General features: G+C 51.2%; 2 protein-coding genes across 2 annotated transcripts; both read right to left on the bottom strand.

Annotated features, from left to right (window-relative positions):
* Window positions 1-8,945: 8,945 nt before the first annotated feature.
* Window positions 8,946-11,470, bottom strand: NKX3-1 (NK3 homeobox 1). Its single transcript, XM_065651829.1, has 2 exons — window positions 11,152-11,470; window positions 8,946-9,343 (listed from the first exon to the last, which is right to left on the bottom strand). Exons 1-2 carry the CDS (start codon window positions 11,468-11,470, stop codon window positions 8,946-8,948), a joined length of 717 nt encoding a protein of 238 aa, XP_065507901.1.
* Window positions 11,471-12,019: 549 nt separating this feature from the next.
* On the bottom strand, window positions 12,020-14,707 carry NKX2-6 (NK2 homeobox 6). The gene is made up of 4 exons (XM_065651643.1): window positions 14,614-14,707; window positions 13,061-13,655; window positions 12,096-12,242; window positions 12,020-12,050 (listed from the first exon to the last, which is right to left on the bottom strand). The coding sequence occupies exons 1-4, from the start codon at window positions 14,705-14,707 to the stop codon at window positions 12,020-12,022; spliced, it is 867 nt and encodes a 288-aa protein (XP_065507715.1).
* Window positions 14,708-15,909: the final 1,202 nt, after the last annotated feature.

The following is a 15,909-nucleotide window of genomic DNA, read 5'->3' as shown; positions in this document are numbered from 1 at the left end:
TCCTTTTTTTTTTTTTTTTGTTTTTTTTTTGGTGTTTTTACTGTCAGCGAAAAATGCAGAAGGTGCAATGGACCGTCAGCGTGCAGGGGTGCAGAGCAGGTTGCCTCACCCAGCTGATGGGCTGAAGAGACAAGATCGCAAGATAAGGCGCTGTTTACACTCAGCAAAATGTTTGTGACAGGTTTATATTTGTTTTCGTTGTAGATATTTAACCCCCTTCCCCTGTGTGGTAAACGTGTCCTGAAAGGTGGGATATGTCACACCCTTCATGCACGCCTCTCAAACACTAAATATTGGTTTATATGAAGGCTATTGAGGATCCCTACATTTCTCTTTATCACAGCTACCATTCAGCTCCATCTTATTCCCAATAATCCCCCAAGAAGTGAGAAATGCCCCAAATATGCTTCTGCACAGGAGGGAATTATTGTGCCCAGCTGATGTGCGCTCACAGGTGATGGGAATTATCCAATTAAACCTGCCAGAGCTCTGAGTTAAGCCTACTGAAATAAAGGAAAAACACCTAGGAAAAGTAAAAAAAAAAAACACAGAAAAAGACTCTGTGCCCTTTGTAGGGTGCCCTGGGAGGACATTTCCTCACCTGAGCAGAGATGTGGCTGCAGCCCTTTGGCCCCAGCATCCCCGAGGACTTCAGGCTGCTCTCCCTTCATCTACCCGGTGAGTAATTCCAACTTTTCGTATGTTTTCTCTGCTTTTGGCTTGCCTAACAGTTGCCTGAATGCATTAACTGCTTTAATTTATGTTGCGTCCTGCTGTTGCTGCAAGTAATAATGGAAAATGTGGCTGGTTATTGAGGGAAATAAAGAGATACTGTTGGTTAGGAAGGTGCAGGGTGGCTGCGGAGCTGGGAATGTCTGGGCTGAGCCTGTTTTCTCGGTAGAAAAAGGTGGGGAGCAGGGGATGGTTTTCCCTGGATGGAGAGATTACTGGAAAGGCTGAGGGACCTCTGCAAAATATCCCGTCGATGGTTATCTCTCCTCCCTTTCTGCATTAAACCTCTGGCATCTGCCTGGCTTGAAATGGGGAATTCCTGCAGTGGAGCGGGGTGGGACCCGTCCCCAGGACCCCGGGGTACCCAGAGCCCCGGCGAAGCCCAAAGGTGTCACCCCGGCTCCTCCATCACCTCCGGGCTTTGGGGATGTGTCCCTGGGAGGAGGAACGAGCCGCTGGACGTGCCACCCGCGGGCACGTGGCACTTGCTGAGAGCCACGACGCGCCAACGTCCTCGTCCCCCTCCGGGCTGGGTGGCATCTCGCCCTGAAAACGCATCCGATTTTCTAATTGACACTGATGGTTTCTTTGGACCCGGTACAGATTATTGTGTAAATATCTTTTGGGGGTAATTTTTTTTTTTTTTTTTTTTTAGTGCACCGTATTTATCTGGCAGAACACAGCAACTCCTTAAACTTGTAGGATTTCCTGCAGCAAGGATCTACAGGGCAGCGGGTGTTCGCGTTGCCGTGTTCGGGGCTTGGTTAGATATTGATGTCTTGGGTTGGTACCAAGAAATAAATTCCCTTCTACTGCATGTATTATAAACTTCCCAACTGATACTTTTCCTAAGGGTCTGTAATTATACAAGACAAACAGAAAAGGGGGAAAAAAAAAAAAAAAAAAGGAATAACAATTGTAATAACGAAGCTTGTGTGGGTGGGAGGAGAAATAGCAACCGAGGGCTGGAAGGTGCATCCTGAGCATCAGTTGCGAGTACAGCGGGATGTCGGGGGACAAACGGTCCCTGGGACACGGGGGTGGCGGTGGCAGTGATGGGTACATCCCTGGGACACCGGAGGCCACCCGGGGGGACCTGGTAGAGACACTAGGGACAGTGCTGGTGTCACTGCTACGTGCCCCGCGGGACGTGGGTGCTCCCCCTGCGCCGCCAAACCCCCGGCATTTGGGGTTTTTATTGAAGTCATTTGATTAATCCAGGATCTAGGTGTTTGTTCACCGCATATGATTATTATCTAGTTTTCCCGATTCTTTGTTTCTCTTCAAATATTGTTTCTGCTTTAAAGGGTAATGAACATAAAGGCAAACATCTCACCTTTTCCCTCTTGAAATTTCATTAAGCTGCATGTTTGCCTTGGATGACAAGATGCAGATCACGGAGTGAAAGGTTTTCCGGCCACACCTTAACCTGCTATCTTACTCTGCCACTATTGTCCACAAAGGGAATAAAAACATTTGTTATTTATCCACAAGATTTAATTCCTTTTAACAGACAAGGGCTCGGTTTGTAGAACAGGTAAGTGTTTTCCGCCGGGCTCTGCGGGTGTAGATCGGTCCTGGAGCATTGCAATGTGGCCAAGCCCTGGCTCTGGAGAGAGGCGGTGGAATTCCAGCCCAAATATTGCCAGTTTTGGGCCATGAGCTTTTTGGTCCTGGAGTTATCCCCTACACCCCACATGCAATATATATCCCTAGTGCAGCAACCTCACCTTTGCTTCACTTGTTTCCTATTTTACTGCCAGCAGAGGCCCCAATATTCATCATTTCGGTGTTTTCTTTTTCACCCGCTGCGATTTGCACGGCAAAAAGCCTGTTTTTTCATTGCCTGAAGGAAACCGAACCCTCCAAAAACTGCTCAGAGCTGCAGGTCTGCAACAGCCCAGACACAACCGCTGGCCAACTGAATCCTCCAAGCACGTTAATCGCCTTCATCTAGAATTTTCTATTCATTTATTTGCTTTAAAGCTTTGCCCCCTGTGATGATTTTTAGCGAGTGGTACAGGGAGTGTGCGGTGATCAGTGCCCCGGGGCTGCTTTGCAAAGCAGATGAGCAGAAAGAGCTCGTGGTAGATAAATACTGCAGTAATTCCTCCTTCCAGCAGCGCAAATAGAGGATGAGGAGGGTTGTTGTGCCATCAACATCATGCAAAAAGCCGCTGGGCAGGGAGGGGTGAAATATTGGTCATTTGCTAAATAATTCCCAGAGGCTGAACCCTCCAAAAACGGGGAAGTTTTGCTGCTGGTTTTATTGGTGATCTCCTCGTTTAATTAGGGTGAGCTCTTGAATCAAGACGGGAAACGGCGCGAATCCTTCTGGATTCGGTACCTCCATGCTCATCCCATCAAATACATCGTGTTTCTGGGAAGAAGGTGCAGTGCGGGACTGGTGCTGGCTTGCAGCTTTGTTTCCATTCCCCCCTTTTTTAAGGAGCAAAATGATAAAGCCTGTAACATGGGAGTACCGTTCTGGGGGGCACGGTTGATGCAGGGAGCTGCTCACTGGGGAACAGCATGGATATCCAGACTGAAACACGGGTACTTGGGGAAAAAAAACTCCATTTCATCGTGGAAACTTGCCTGGGATTGTCGCAATCTGCGTCCCCCACCTCGTACGTGACGATACCCAGCAGCAAACAAACCCAATGGGCGCTGGCTGAGCTCCCGGACGCCCCAGAAAAAGGATTAATATTATCTAGCTGGTGCAAAGGCAGTCCAGGTTCTGCTTGCTCCAGACCCGGCTCGGGGGGGCAAACATCTGCACGATTTCCAGGGGAACATCTGGCATTTGTTGGAGCCTTTGGGCTGCATTTTCCTCCGACGGCCCCGGCCCAGAGCTTTGCCCTGGCTCCGAGTGAGCGGTGCAGCCGTTGGGATGATGTTTGTAAAGTGTTGGGACATCCTTCTGCAGAGCAAGTTCCCCCGGGTGTACTACAGGGTTACTCCATCCTGTGTAAATCCTGCAAATCTCCAACCTGGCAGCCCGGGCGCTGCCATCCCCCATGAGAAAGTGGCTGCAGGTGAATAATCGCTTTGCTAGAGCGTTTTCCCGGTGTAACTCAGCCATTTATTGTCAGGGGAGTGCCGAGGAGCCCTGGGTGCCCCCACCCAAGCTCTGTTTGCGGAGAGACTTGTGCTAATCCCTTGGCTTCCCGGCGCGAGCCGGACCCCATTGCGCAGCCTGGGCTGGGCGGTGGAAAAACACCACGAGTGGCATTGCCAAATCACCGATATCCCAGCTTTTAACTCATTTCAATAGCGCGGGCTCTTCGGGAGGGGGTTTCTCTCTTTTTCTTTGTGCTGTCAGTGCTGAGAGCCCCGATCCAGCCTGGCCGGGGTTGGGTGATGCAAACTGTTTGGGATGTAAAAATCATATTGCATGGGAAAATCAGTCTTAGAAGTTGGGAGTAAGTCCCTGGGAGGCTCAGGGTGGGCAGCTGGGGCTCCATGGGGCTGTGCGTGGCCAGGGGACACAAAAACGCTTTTCTGCAAATCTGGTTGCCCCAAAAGGCTCCGGATGAAAAGAAGAGCTGGGGTGCCCGCGCATGGCCGATATCTCTTAAAAACCCAAACCCTAGTGTTGGAAAAAGCCTGGATAGGAATAGGATTGGGCAAACCCAACAGCTAGAGTGCCCTGAGCATCCTCCCCCGCTGCCTGTGCAGAGATCCCCCCCAGCTCCGGCCCCGGTGGGAACGTCCCCCGCGTCCTTGCTCTCCGAGCACAGGAACGTCCCGCTCCCCCGTGCACAAACCAACGTGCTGCGGCTCCTCCCGTGCCCCTCGTCCCCCTTTGTCCCCCGGGGGGCCCACAGCGAGGTGACAACGGGTGACACGTGGTGCCCCTTTTCCCCCATCACTTTCCTGCTTTGGGCTGGGGGATAAAGCGATGAGCCCATCTGCTCGGACACCAAAAGCAATTATTTTTCTTTGCCCTCTTTCCTTTTTCTTCCAAAACCAGAGCGTTTCAACACAAAACCCACCCATATATGCTTCGCTCCGAACTTCTTTTCCTGTAAAAATACTTGTCTTATCTCTTGACTTTCCCTTGTGCGAGTGGGCTGCCATAAATTACCGCAGGCAGGCGGCATTGGAAACGCTTCCAGGGTTATTCACTGTGGGTTTCTCTCCACCTTTGGCTTTTCTTAACAAACGGTGCCCAGACCATACCAGAAGAAAGAGGAGGAATGTGCCTTGGATTTTTGTGAGAGACAGTGAAGGAGTTTCCCATGGGAACACCAATCTGCAAAGTTGTGTTTTGCCACATCTCCAAAGTTTGTGGGTTTTTAAATTTTTTTTCCCTTTCCTTTTTCTTTCCCCGTTTGCTGTTTCTTTCCCCAATGCTGCTGAAAACCTGCATTGATTACTGTGCCCCTGCGCTTCCCTGACCCCCCTTTGGCATCACTGATGCCAGGATGGCTGAAGGATGGAGGGAGCTGGTCCAGCCCCCTGGAATGGGCTGGGGGACTCTGGCTGGGTTAGGAAGAGATGGGACATTGCTGTGGGTGACAAGAGTATCCACAACAAGAAAGAAATATTTAAAAAATAAATATTGAAGTGAAAAAGTAAATATTGAAAATCCTCCGGGGTTTTTAAGAGCTCTAAGTCCTGGTGCTTCGTGGCTTAGCTCGCCTCTCTCCTTAGGAAGCATCCGCACATCCTGAGAGCCACATCCTGGTGCTCGTCGCTGAAAGGTTTTCTGCGCTTCTCTCCAAAGCATCTTCCTAATAAGCGGGTACCAAAACGGGGAGGAAACCCTGGTCTGGTACAGCCTGGCGCTTTGGGTGTCCTTGCATTTTCTATCCCCTGTTTAGCTCCATGTAGCGAACTTGTTCCCACTCCTCTGGTTTGCAAATGTTGTGCAGGTCAAGCTGAAGATTTTTCTTGGCTCCAGTCCTGCGGGTCCTTGCCAAGTATGTGCTTTATTGCATGCAAATATTAGTCAACAGTTACATTATCCAAAGGCAGACTTTTTTCTTTTTTTTGCTTTAAATAAATGATTTGGCACAAACAAGTGTCAATGTTATGTCAGCATTAGACACCATTTAATCTTGATGGATACGTTAGCGGCGGAGCATGACACTAATTGACAGACATTAAATGATGCTTTCTGTTTCTGGTTGTGTACAAACAGGAGTTCTGCTTCGTTAAAGCTGATTAAAACTCCACATCTCCATAGTTAGAGTGGGATTTTCTTTTCTGTATTAATTAAGGAGATATTTATCACCGGGAAAGCCTGCCGTGTCGTTCCCCTTGTTGTGATTAATGCTTTAACACTCTGGGACGGTTTGGTTACCCAAACGGTACAACCCTTTTTTTTGTCCTTGTGCTTTGGGCTTGAAAAAGAGAGAGAAAAAACAAGTGGAAGTAAAGAAACCACTTGGGGGTTCCAGAGAAAAGGAGTAGGAAGGAGAGGAGGGAGGACAGAGCTGCATCCCTGCCTGCATCCCTGCCTGCATCCCTGCCTGCATCCCTGCCTGCATCCCTGCCTGCATCCCTGCATCCCATTGGCACCAAGGCTGGATCCAGAACCTGCTTCGGCTTAATTTGATTGTGCTTAAATCGTGGGATTTATGAGTAATTTGGGCGTGAGAAAGAAAATACTTCAGTATTTAAGGTCTTACTTTTGGGAAACAGCCACCTGTTTCACGCTCATGGGACAGTAAATGGGATTAGAGGATGCTCAGGGGTACCCTGGACCTGGCTGGATGGGCGATGGAACAGTGTTTGGTGTGAGCACCTAGAAATGGTGCTGAATGATGATTTTACCACCTTGTGAGCCGGTGCTTGTGACAGTTCATTGCACAAAACTCACCCGAGTGCTGCGTCTGCAGCAGTTTTTCATGTGCTGGTGGGACACCTGTGGTCATTTTGTGGCAGAAACAGGGATTAAAAGAAAATCCAAATCCATGGCAAAAAAACCCCACAGAGGCAGCTCGTTTTTAATAAAGACTCTGCACCCTTTATTCCAAAGGACAATGTGCATCAGATAAAATAGTATCAAAAAATATGTACAAAAATAGCAACTGTTTGCGCTGGACTTGCTCTCTACCAGCAAAGTTAAGTATGAGCAGCTGGGTGTTGGAGCAACAAGAAGGATATTTTACTGGTTAATAAGCCATACCAGGAAAAAAAATAGCTACAACACAAACATTTTCCCAAAGAAGCATCCAAGACATTCAGTTTATGTCTAATTTTCGGTTTATATCTAATTTTCCCAACCCAATTCAGTCCTTCCCAGCATAACATGCCCACCCCTGTTGCTTTTCTGCTGTCTGTGCAAAGGACACAACACGATTTTCATGGAGGGATGATCAGAGCTGCTAATCCAGTGTATTTAGTGCAAATATAGCGTCTCTGCTTTGATTTGAGCAGCATCTCGAGGGATCTTGGCACAACATCCTCCCCGCAGAGATGCCATCGGGAGGGATGCGGGGGCTTGGATTCGAGGCCATCAGGGCTTTTTATATTTATTTTGATTATTATTTTGGGGTTTTTTTTTTTTGTTTCAAGCAGTGGATAAGCAAAATTCAAAGTGGATAAGCAGCTGGGCTGGGTTTGAAACATATTGCAACAGCAGAGAGGAGATGTCCTTCTGGCCGAAAGAATGGGCTGAGGGATCCGCAGCAGCTGGGAGCAGGGGATGGGAGAAAAATGTTGTCTCGAGATATTAGCGGTTACTTTCAGCCAATTAAAAAGCAACCGGGTGTCCTCCAAATCGGGCAAACAGCCCTGATAGCAAGAAAAACTAAATATCTGCAGCAAAGGGGTTGAGTTGGCGTGTTCTTCTCTCCCTTCCCATGAGATTTTCCTCATCCGCGTACTGAGCAGCTTCATCTTTGCAAAGTCCGTGGGTTTGCAAGATCCATGGGTGATGCAAAAGATGGAGATCACTTCCCAAATAATCTTGTTGAAAAGCTCAGATCTAAGCAGTTCCTCAACATTTTCTAATAGTCTGTATTTCCCTGCTGCAGGAGGGAATAGGACCGCTGTGATTTTTAATTCTCTTGCAGAAAGAACAGGCACCGCAGAAACATTTCTGGAGGTTCACAGGGGGAAAAAAAAACCCCTCCATTTACTTTTGGTTTTAGAAGATTACATTTGTTTCAGCAGAGCAATGCTGATTTACACTGAGAAACAGCAGTTGAGGTGTTTCCTCTCTTGGAAATCTCACTTATTTCTACGCTTTCTCCCACGGACTTAGTGGCACCTAAAGTTTTAAGTATGATTAATTAAAAGAAAAAAAACCCAACACTTTGCTACTCTGTTAGTGCAAATAGTTGTCGTCTCATTAAAAAATAACTTGTAAAGATGTCATCCTCTTGCTGCCCTGATGGGAATTGGGCTGATTTCACTTGCAAATGGGGACTTTGCTGCTTCGGAAGAGCCTTGAACTCTGCGCAGCTTTTATTTTAAACAGCGTAGATGGGAAACGTTCAAACAGCGTCGACACCCGGATATGCAAAACCCGTCTGTCATTGCACTATTGTCTGTGTTGCCCGGGTTTTGTGGCTGGGGGGGTGAACTGGCACCGCTCCACCCCAGCAAACCGGGGCCGTCGGGCGCTTCAGGTTGTTGCTGCTCGTGGCAAAAAAAGGGGTTTAATTCTCCCCAAAAATGCGTCGCCCCAGGTGGAGGCTGCAGAAATCACGGGGGAGCTCCGAGCCCCCTCTGAGACCATTTGCCATTATGGTGTCAGTGGCAGAAATGCAAATATTTTTGCCATTTAAAAAAAAAAAAAAAATTAAACTAAATTTTAAGATTGTACAGCAGCTCGTTGGCCCAAGTGGCCAAACCAGTCCCAGCCCAGGATCACCAGTTTGCTTTTTGCAAAGGCGTCAGGGGGGCACAGGCAGTTTGAAAGGGGCGGTCACCATCTCTGGGGCTGGATTCTCCCTTTTGGTCCCCAAAAGAGCTTGCGATATTTTACAGCTGCAGATCAACCCCAAAGCATTGGTATCAAGCATGCTGAATGACGCACTTTTAAAATCTTCAGGGTTTTTTTTTGGCCTTTTTTTGGGTTTTTTTTTTTTTTTTGGCTGTTAGTGGCAACTTGTGCAGCAACTAGAAGATGCTGATGGTTACGAGCGGGGCGTCCCTCTCCTGATTAGCACTACGCAGAGCAATGCAGTGTTTAAAAAAAAAAAAAAAAAAAAAAAAAGAGAAAAAAAGCTGATTTCTGCTTAAAAAAGAGTCGGTTACCACCCGGAGGGGCTCCAGCCGCTCAGGTAGTAGAGGCAGGGCAGGTACTGCCAGCCGCCCCGCAGCGCCATCAGGGATGCTCGGGGCAGCTCGGCCGCTTTCTGCCCGGCCGCATCCGTGTCCGTTCCGCCAATTTCGGAGGCGACTTGTTTCCTTTTAGTCTTGTACCTCCTGTTCTGGAACCAGATCTTCACCTGGGTCTCGGTGAGCTGCAGGTTTTTGGCCAGGTGGGCTCGCTCGGGGGCCGACAGGTATTTTTGGCGGCTGAACTTGCGCTCCAGTTCCAGGACCTGGGTGTGGGAAAACGCCGCCCGCGAGCGCTTGGCCGGTTTGGGGGGACACTGGGCTGCCCGGGGCGGGTCACACTCTGACATTTCGTTCTCCGCCGTGGCATCTGCAAGAGGAAAAAACCGAGAATTACCCACTCGAAAATCACCGGAATCACTTGTTTTTTCCCTTCCGGAGAGCAAAATGTTCGTATTACCGTGGAAATATTTTCATTTAGTGGAGTAAACGCCATCTTAAAGTCTTCTTAAATCCCACTTCCTTAATTCATCTAAGCATGCATTCAATATTAACATACTTAAGGGACTTAAATAATGCAGAAAGGGATATTTTGTGACGCTGCTCTGCGTGAAACCCCAAGGTACTGCTGTTATATACAGTATGGCATCAACAGCTCTTGGGATTTTTGCAGCAGAATTCATACTATTTAGGCACTTCTTTGAAATATCTTCCTGTTCCTGTGGGGGAAAATCCTGATCCCCAAAGAAAACAAGTTTCTGTCCTCAAGCGACAGAGAATAGCTCAGAAATGGGAAATCAGTGCAGCTTAAAGCAGACTGCAGTTAGAAAGCGTTGAAAATAAATTATTCTCTTTTCTCTTTCCTGACTCCAAGGCAATGCCAAGACATTTTGGGGCAGATTTTTAAACCTCCAGGCCTGATTTTACAGCTAGAACTGCAGACCCCAACTCGGATCGCAGCTCCAAAGCAGCATTTCAGTGTTTGCCTCTGACTTATTTCTCGTGGCACCATTCGGTCGCCCGAAAGGTGCTGAGCTCCCTGCAAAGTGTCACCTATAACTTTGAAAAGTAAATTCATTTATACAGTTAGTTCCTTTTTGTGTATTACCCAGCTTAGAATGGGAATAGGCCATTTTTTTTTTTTTTTTCCATTTAGTCATTTCTTAGTATATTTTCTTAAGATGTGAACATAACGCTCAAGATAGAAACAACGGGCTTAATTCCCACCTTGTGTAAATCACGGTTGTGCCACTGAAATCCCCGGAGCTGCGCTGATTTACACGAGCTGCTTTCTGAGAGACTTGGTACAGCTTTTAGTGATTCGTGTAATAATCAGCCTGGTGGCTGTTTCTGAACTTGCTTTTATGTAGAAACTTATTCTAATAGAGTTGAAATGTAAAGACAAAATTCCCCTTGCAAGGGCTCTCTTAGCAAGCAAGAGCTGGTTGCTGGAGAGCTTAAAATTGCTTTTTTGGCTGCTGCAGCTCAGCTCAGGACTATTTGGGCAAAAAAAAGGCTGAGTCCTCTCCCGCATCCCCGGCTGCTGCAAAGCGAGAGGCACCGGTCAAAAAAATGTGCTTCTGAGTGTGATTTGCTTCTGCAGTGAAACGTTATTCCCTGCAGTGAATTTAGCAGTTGCATGCTAGGAAGAGATGCTGGTAGCGTTGTATCAGGAGGAACAGGGCGATTATTAATAAATCACAGCGTGAAATCGGGGCTGAGCATGTGGGAAAGCTGAGCCTTGCTGCAAACAGCACAAATTCAGCACGAGGACTTTCTAAATATCCCCGGACCGGGGGCACCGAGGAGCTCGGCTGCGTGGAGGACGGGCACAAACTGCTGCTCTGATCCACCAGCCCCCAGTGACCTTGCCGGGCACCTTCTGCATTAAAAGGGAACATTATCTCCCAGGATATCGCAGAAACACATTGTCTAGGCTTTATTTAGACAGAGTTTTAGGCAGATTCGGTCCCTTGAGTTATTTGAAGTGCCTGGTTTGCACGCGGTTGCGATTTCTCTTACTTTCCCAGTGCTGGAGCACAGATACTCCCTGGTATTTAAAGCATGGGTTAGCTGGCTCTGGGGTGCTCGAGGTCTAGATCCTGCCCCTTGGTCGAGCCAAGCTTAGATGTTACCGATCCATCCCCCAGGACCAATCAGGATTTTCCACCCCCTTACCTGCATCTGCCTCCTGGGGCGTCCCTCGGGCTTGGGATGCTCCTGGGGGACGAGGGCTCCCGGGGGGGCCCCCCAGGGCTGAGCTGCTCTGGCCGCCCTCCGTGGCGGCCGCCCCCGGCTCCCCGTCCTCCGAGCTGCCAAACCCTCCGCTGTCGCCCCTCTGCGCCCCATCCCAGAGGATGTCCTGGATGAGGAAGGATGTGCGGGGCCTGGAGGAGATGGGGCCGGGCTGCTGGGCTGCCGTGGGGCTCCGGTTCATCCCGGCCGGGGTGCCGCTGGGTGCTCTCTGCCTCCTGGCCCCCAGCAGCCCAGCACTCATCCTCCTCTTCCTCTCCCTGCCCAGCGGCTCGCCGGCTCCCCAGCCTCCCGGCTCTGCATTTATCCGGCAGGCAGCCAAGCCTCCCGGGCCTGATTGGAGATCCCTGGCAGGAGTTTACGCCCTTCGGTTGTGTCTTGGCTCCTGCGGGTTTTTCTGGCTGTTCGCTTCTCCCTCTTGCTCAAGACAAGCCCTTCCCCACGGGTCTGTGGGGTCCCAGCCAAACCTCAGCATCCTCCTTTGCCCCCCTGTTGCTCCTTTCCTGGTAAATCACCCCCTGAGCTTTTTATGGTGAGAGAAGGGTGCCCAAAGCGGGGCGTTCCATGTGATTTGCCTAATTTTATTGCTGAAACTCAAAAGCAAAGTGCTCAGTGTTGTTAGGACTTGCAGGTGAACCCATGTGTTGGGGATGCTTCTGTTTGCAGCATTTCCCAGTGCGAGGACTCTGTGGAGTCCCCTGGCTGCTCCGAAGCTGATTTTGGGAGAAATCCCCAGGTGAGTGTGGATGGATGAAGGGAAGGAGAAGGGGCAGCACCCAGTGCATCTGTCACCTTACCCAGAACTTTCCAGGACCTCGATGGGGCTGCAAAGCCCCAGAGCAGCGGGACGGCGGCCAGCACTATCTCACCGAGAGAGTTTTTCTGGTTTGAGTGTCAGGGATGTCGCATTTGGGAAGCGAGTGAGCACCGGAGTGATGGGGCTGAGTGGGATTAGAGATAAAAGCTTAATTGCCTTCTGCAAGTCTCTTTTCGCCAAAGGCTGGGAGGATAAGAAGCTGTCAGGAAAGGAGGAAAGGAGGGGGCCGCACCCCGGGGGTTGCGAGAGGAGATTTTCCCCGTCCTGTGCAGTGGGAGCTGTGTGCAGGATGCCGTCCAGTTCCATCACCAGGATATCTATGCATCATAGTGGAAAGATCTCTGTTAAACCAACATTTTGCAGCAATCATTGATCTTTGTGTGTTTTTCCCCCTCCCCTGTACAAGTAAAGTCTGCACTGGGGGCCGTGGGCAGCCCCATGATTGCATCGGTCTAAGGAATGGTGAGAGAGTAAAAACACACAATTTCACCAATTTGGTTTTTATTTGCAAATAATAATAATAAAGAAATGAACACCTGTGCTGGGAGATATTAAGAAATATAAACCAGAAGTGTATCTCAAAAAGATTAGAGGAACTCAAAGCATTAAATACTGTTCATAAAAAAGCGAATGCACAGTGACGTGCACAGACCCTGTTTTCCTTAGGAAGAAAACCAGTATTTGTACCCTCCTGATGGCCACACACTGGCGTCCTGGAGGAGCAAATCCTCTGCGGGAGCGGGAAGGGCCAGGCTCCAAAATAGTTGTGTTGAAATAAATAAATGCCCTCGGTCACTGCGTCCCCAAAGTCGCAGCACTACAGCAGCAGCGTCCCCCTCTCTCCTGACCTGCCTTTGCGGAGATGTGACCGCACGGGCGGAGGGGACAGACGTGCTGGAGTTGTCCCACTGTCCGGGGTGGCAGGAACCCTCTGGGTTTGGCTTGTGTTCCCATGAGGCTCTGGAATGGAGGGGGGACTTTTCCTCGGTGTTTTCCTCGGTCCTCACCTCCACCTACCAAGCCCTGATCCCCGTTTGCGCGGCGATTTGCAGACACGCGGGCTGGTGCCGAGCAGCGCCGGCCATGCTGAAGCTCCCGTGCATGGTGGGGCTGCCCACGGTGGCACTGGGGGGCACCCCGGCATAGCCCCCCCCATAGCCAGCACCATACGGGCTGCTGCTATAGGTGCTGTAGTAGGAGCTATAGGAGTAAGGGCTGTTGGTGATGCTGTACAAGGCTGGATAAGGCTGCGAGCCCCCAAGACAGGGTTTGCCGTCCCGGACCAGCACCGGCACCGCCACCCTCCGCGGGGGCAGCGGGTGGGCAGCCAGCTCCAGGGATTTATCCTGCCGCTGCCTCTTGCACTTGTACCTCCTGTTTTGGAACCAGATTTTCACCTGCGTGGAGGTGAGCTTGAGCACGTTGGCGAGGTGCTCCCGTTCCGGAGCGGAGAGGTATTTCTGCTGCTTAAATCGCCGCTCCAGTTCGAACACCTGAGCTTGGGAGAACAAAACGCGGGGTTTTCTCTGCTGTCGCTGCTTGGGATGGTGGCAGGGGTTGGCTTTCCTCTCGTCTGCCTCAAAAGGGTGGGTGAGCAAACGTTTTCCTGCAGCAAGAAAAACCCAAAGCAAAGTGAGAGCCGAGCCCAGTGCTGTTCCCAGTGAGGATGCTTTTTGGAAGGAGGGATTGAGTTGGGAATGGGGCCCCTTGGGAAAAAAACAGAGGGTTGATAGTTGATAAATTTAATATTAACTTTCCTGTGACGTTTAATGGGAATTCGAGAAAAATATTTAGATCCGTGAGAAGATGGAAAGTAGTTTTGTTTGGTTGGTTTTTTTTAATTTGCTGGGGTTTTGTGTCGCAAGCGGGATGCACTCGGGTACCTGACAGCCACAGCAAGAGCTCAGGGAATTTCGAGGGGAGGCTGCGGGGAAATGGGGTGCTGGGGGCTCCGTCTGGGGTGTGAAGTGGGCAGGGAGCAAAGGAAACTTTTTGCGGGATTTTAACCGCGGGGAACAGGGGACCCGTCCGATCTCCCCGCGGCGGCGGCTCCGGAGCCGCATCCCCGCCGCCGGCTCCGCATCGTGTCCCCCAGCGGGGACAACTTACGGAGCATCGAAACGGGAGTTTGTGCCATCGAAAACGGTGGCGATTTGTGCCTTTCGGGAGAAGAAAAACCAGTTATACCCACCCTCTCCCCAACCCCGGGGCCGCTTGGTTTCCCCGGGGACAGCCGGGGCGCACGGAGCGGGATGCGCGGCTGCCGGAAAATGCCCCAAACAACCCCAAAAAAACAAACCCTGGGCAAAAATGGGGAGGAAAAGGAGGAAATTTGCCATGACCCGCAGCGGAGACCATCGGCTCCGGCGGGATGGAGGGTGCGGGGATGTTGGAGGGTGCGGGGATGTTGGAGGGTGCGGGGATGTTGGAGGGTGCGGGGATGATGGAGGGTGCGGGAATGCAACGGGCGGCTCTGCTCCCCTGGCTTTTCCAGCCCGGGGGAACGCAAGCGGCTCCGCGGGGGCGCTCCGTTGCCTCCCCCGGTTCCGCGGGTCACTTACGCGGTGGCGGCGGCTCGTCCTCCCCGCCGGGGCTGCGGGGGCCGGGGGCGGCGGGGGGTCCCAGGTTGAGGATGTCCTTCACCGAGAAGGGGGTGGGCAGCATCTTCCAGGGCCGGGGGGGGTGTGTGCGCTCCGGGACCCGCTCCCCGGCTCTGACCCTCCTGCCGCCGCCGGCCCAGGCGCCACCCCCGGCCCCCGGGGGTTGGGGGGAGCAGGGGAAGGCGGGTCGGTCCCCAGACGGGCTCTCCCTGTCGCCAGGGATGCTCTGGCCCGGACACGGCTCCCCATGTGCTGCCCCCCCGCTTCAGATCCCGAGGAAGGAGCCAGACCCCTTCTCTGTATTTCCAAAACAAGGGGAAGTGAGAAAGCGGGGTGGGGGGGGGTGGAATTTGGGCTAAGGAGCAATAAAACAAATCGAGTCGATTTTAGCTCCATTAAGGTCACATTAGCGAGCGGCTTTGGGAGATAAGGGCTGATAAGGGGCGCAGACCACCAAGCTCCTTTGGGCTGGGGCGGGGGGGATGTTTTAACCCCCCCCGCCAATGTGCGTTGCCCACTGGCAGCACCGCTGGGCCCCAGTTCCCCCCCAGTCTGTCCCAGTGCTGCCTTGGTGGGTGGGCACTGAGCTGGCAGCCCCCCCAACCGGGGCACGGAGTAAGACCAGGGTCCCCCACATTAATCTGGGGAGTGGGGCTGCGTCCTGGTAGCCCCATGGGGCAGTGGGGAGCCCCACCGGCCGTGGGGTGATGCTGGGCCTTATCTGAGCTCAGTGACCGGCTATTTCAATTAAAATTCCTGGCCGGGCTCAGGGGCTGGTGTTTGCTGATAGCCCTGACAGAGCAGAGTGAGTTTTTGTCTGGGTTGGGTCAGTATCTCTCGCGCCACCGAAATAGCCAAACCGGACTGTTAGGGGAGGCTGAATAAATAAACTACCCAAACGCAGGCAAGGAAGCGAGGGGCTGGAACAGGAGGGAAAAATAAATACAGTGGCTTGGGGAGAAAAGTGCTCACAGCCCCACAGGTCAGTCCTCATTTCTGTGTAACGCATGGGTTCGTTCCCGCCGCGTCCATTCTGTGTTTTTAGCTCTGTGTGCATTCACGCCCGTGGCACAATCTGCACGCAGCGCTTTATTTTCCAGTGTAAAGTAGGAATTGTGACCAAACACATGGTGAGAGTCACTGAGCTCGCGTTCCCCAGGAGGTTTTTGCAGCATGTGGTGATGCCTTTTTTTTTTTTTTTGGCTATTCCACTTGCTACCAAGACCCCAAAATTTCCAGTCCTGTGCAGGAATGACACTGCAGCTC

Source organism: Caloenas nicobarica, chromosome 25 (genome assembly GCF_036013445.1).
Source record: "Caloenas nicobarica isolate bCalNic1 chromosome 25, bCalNic1.hap1, whole genome shotgun sequence".
Taxonomy (NCBI): Eukaryota; Metazoa; Chordata; class Aves; order Columbiformes; family Columbidae; genus Caloenas; species Caloenas nicobarica.
The sequence above is the reverse complement of the archived record's forward strand: the minus strand, read 5'-3'. Positions and strand labels throughout refer to the sequence as shown.

What these genes read in the sequence shown, in the direction of transcription:
- NKX3-1 (XM_065651829.1), bottom strand. Translation starts at nt 11,470, where the DNA reads ATGAGTGCTGGGCTGCTGGGGGCCAGGAGGCAGAGAGCACCCAGCGGC. An exon ending in GCCCCAGGAGGCAGATGCAG is followed by an intron (nt 9,344 to 11,151) that starts GTAAGGGGGTGG and finishes TTCCTCTTGCAG; the next exon opens with ATGCCACGGCGGAGAACGAA.
- NKX2-6 (XM_065651643.1), bottom strand. Translation starts at nt 14,707, where the DNA reads ATGCTGCCCACCCCCTTCTCGGTGAAGGACATCCTCAACCTGGGACCC. An exon ending in CAAACGGGGATCAGGGCTTG is followed by an intron (nt 12,243 to 13,060) that starts GTAGGTGGAGGT and finishes CTTTCCTGACAG; the next exon opens with CTTCTTATCCTCCCAGCCTT. An exon ending in AAACCAGAAAAACTCTCTCG is followed by an intron (nt 12,051 to 12,095) that starts GTGAGATAGTGC and finishes GGGGCTTTGCAG; the next exon opens with CCCCATCGAGGTCCTGGAAA.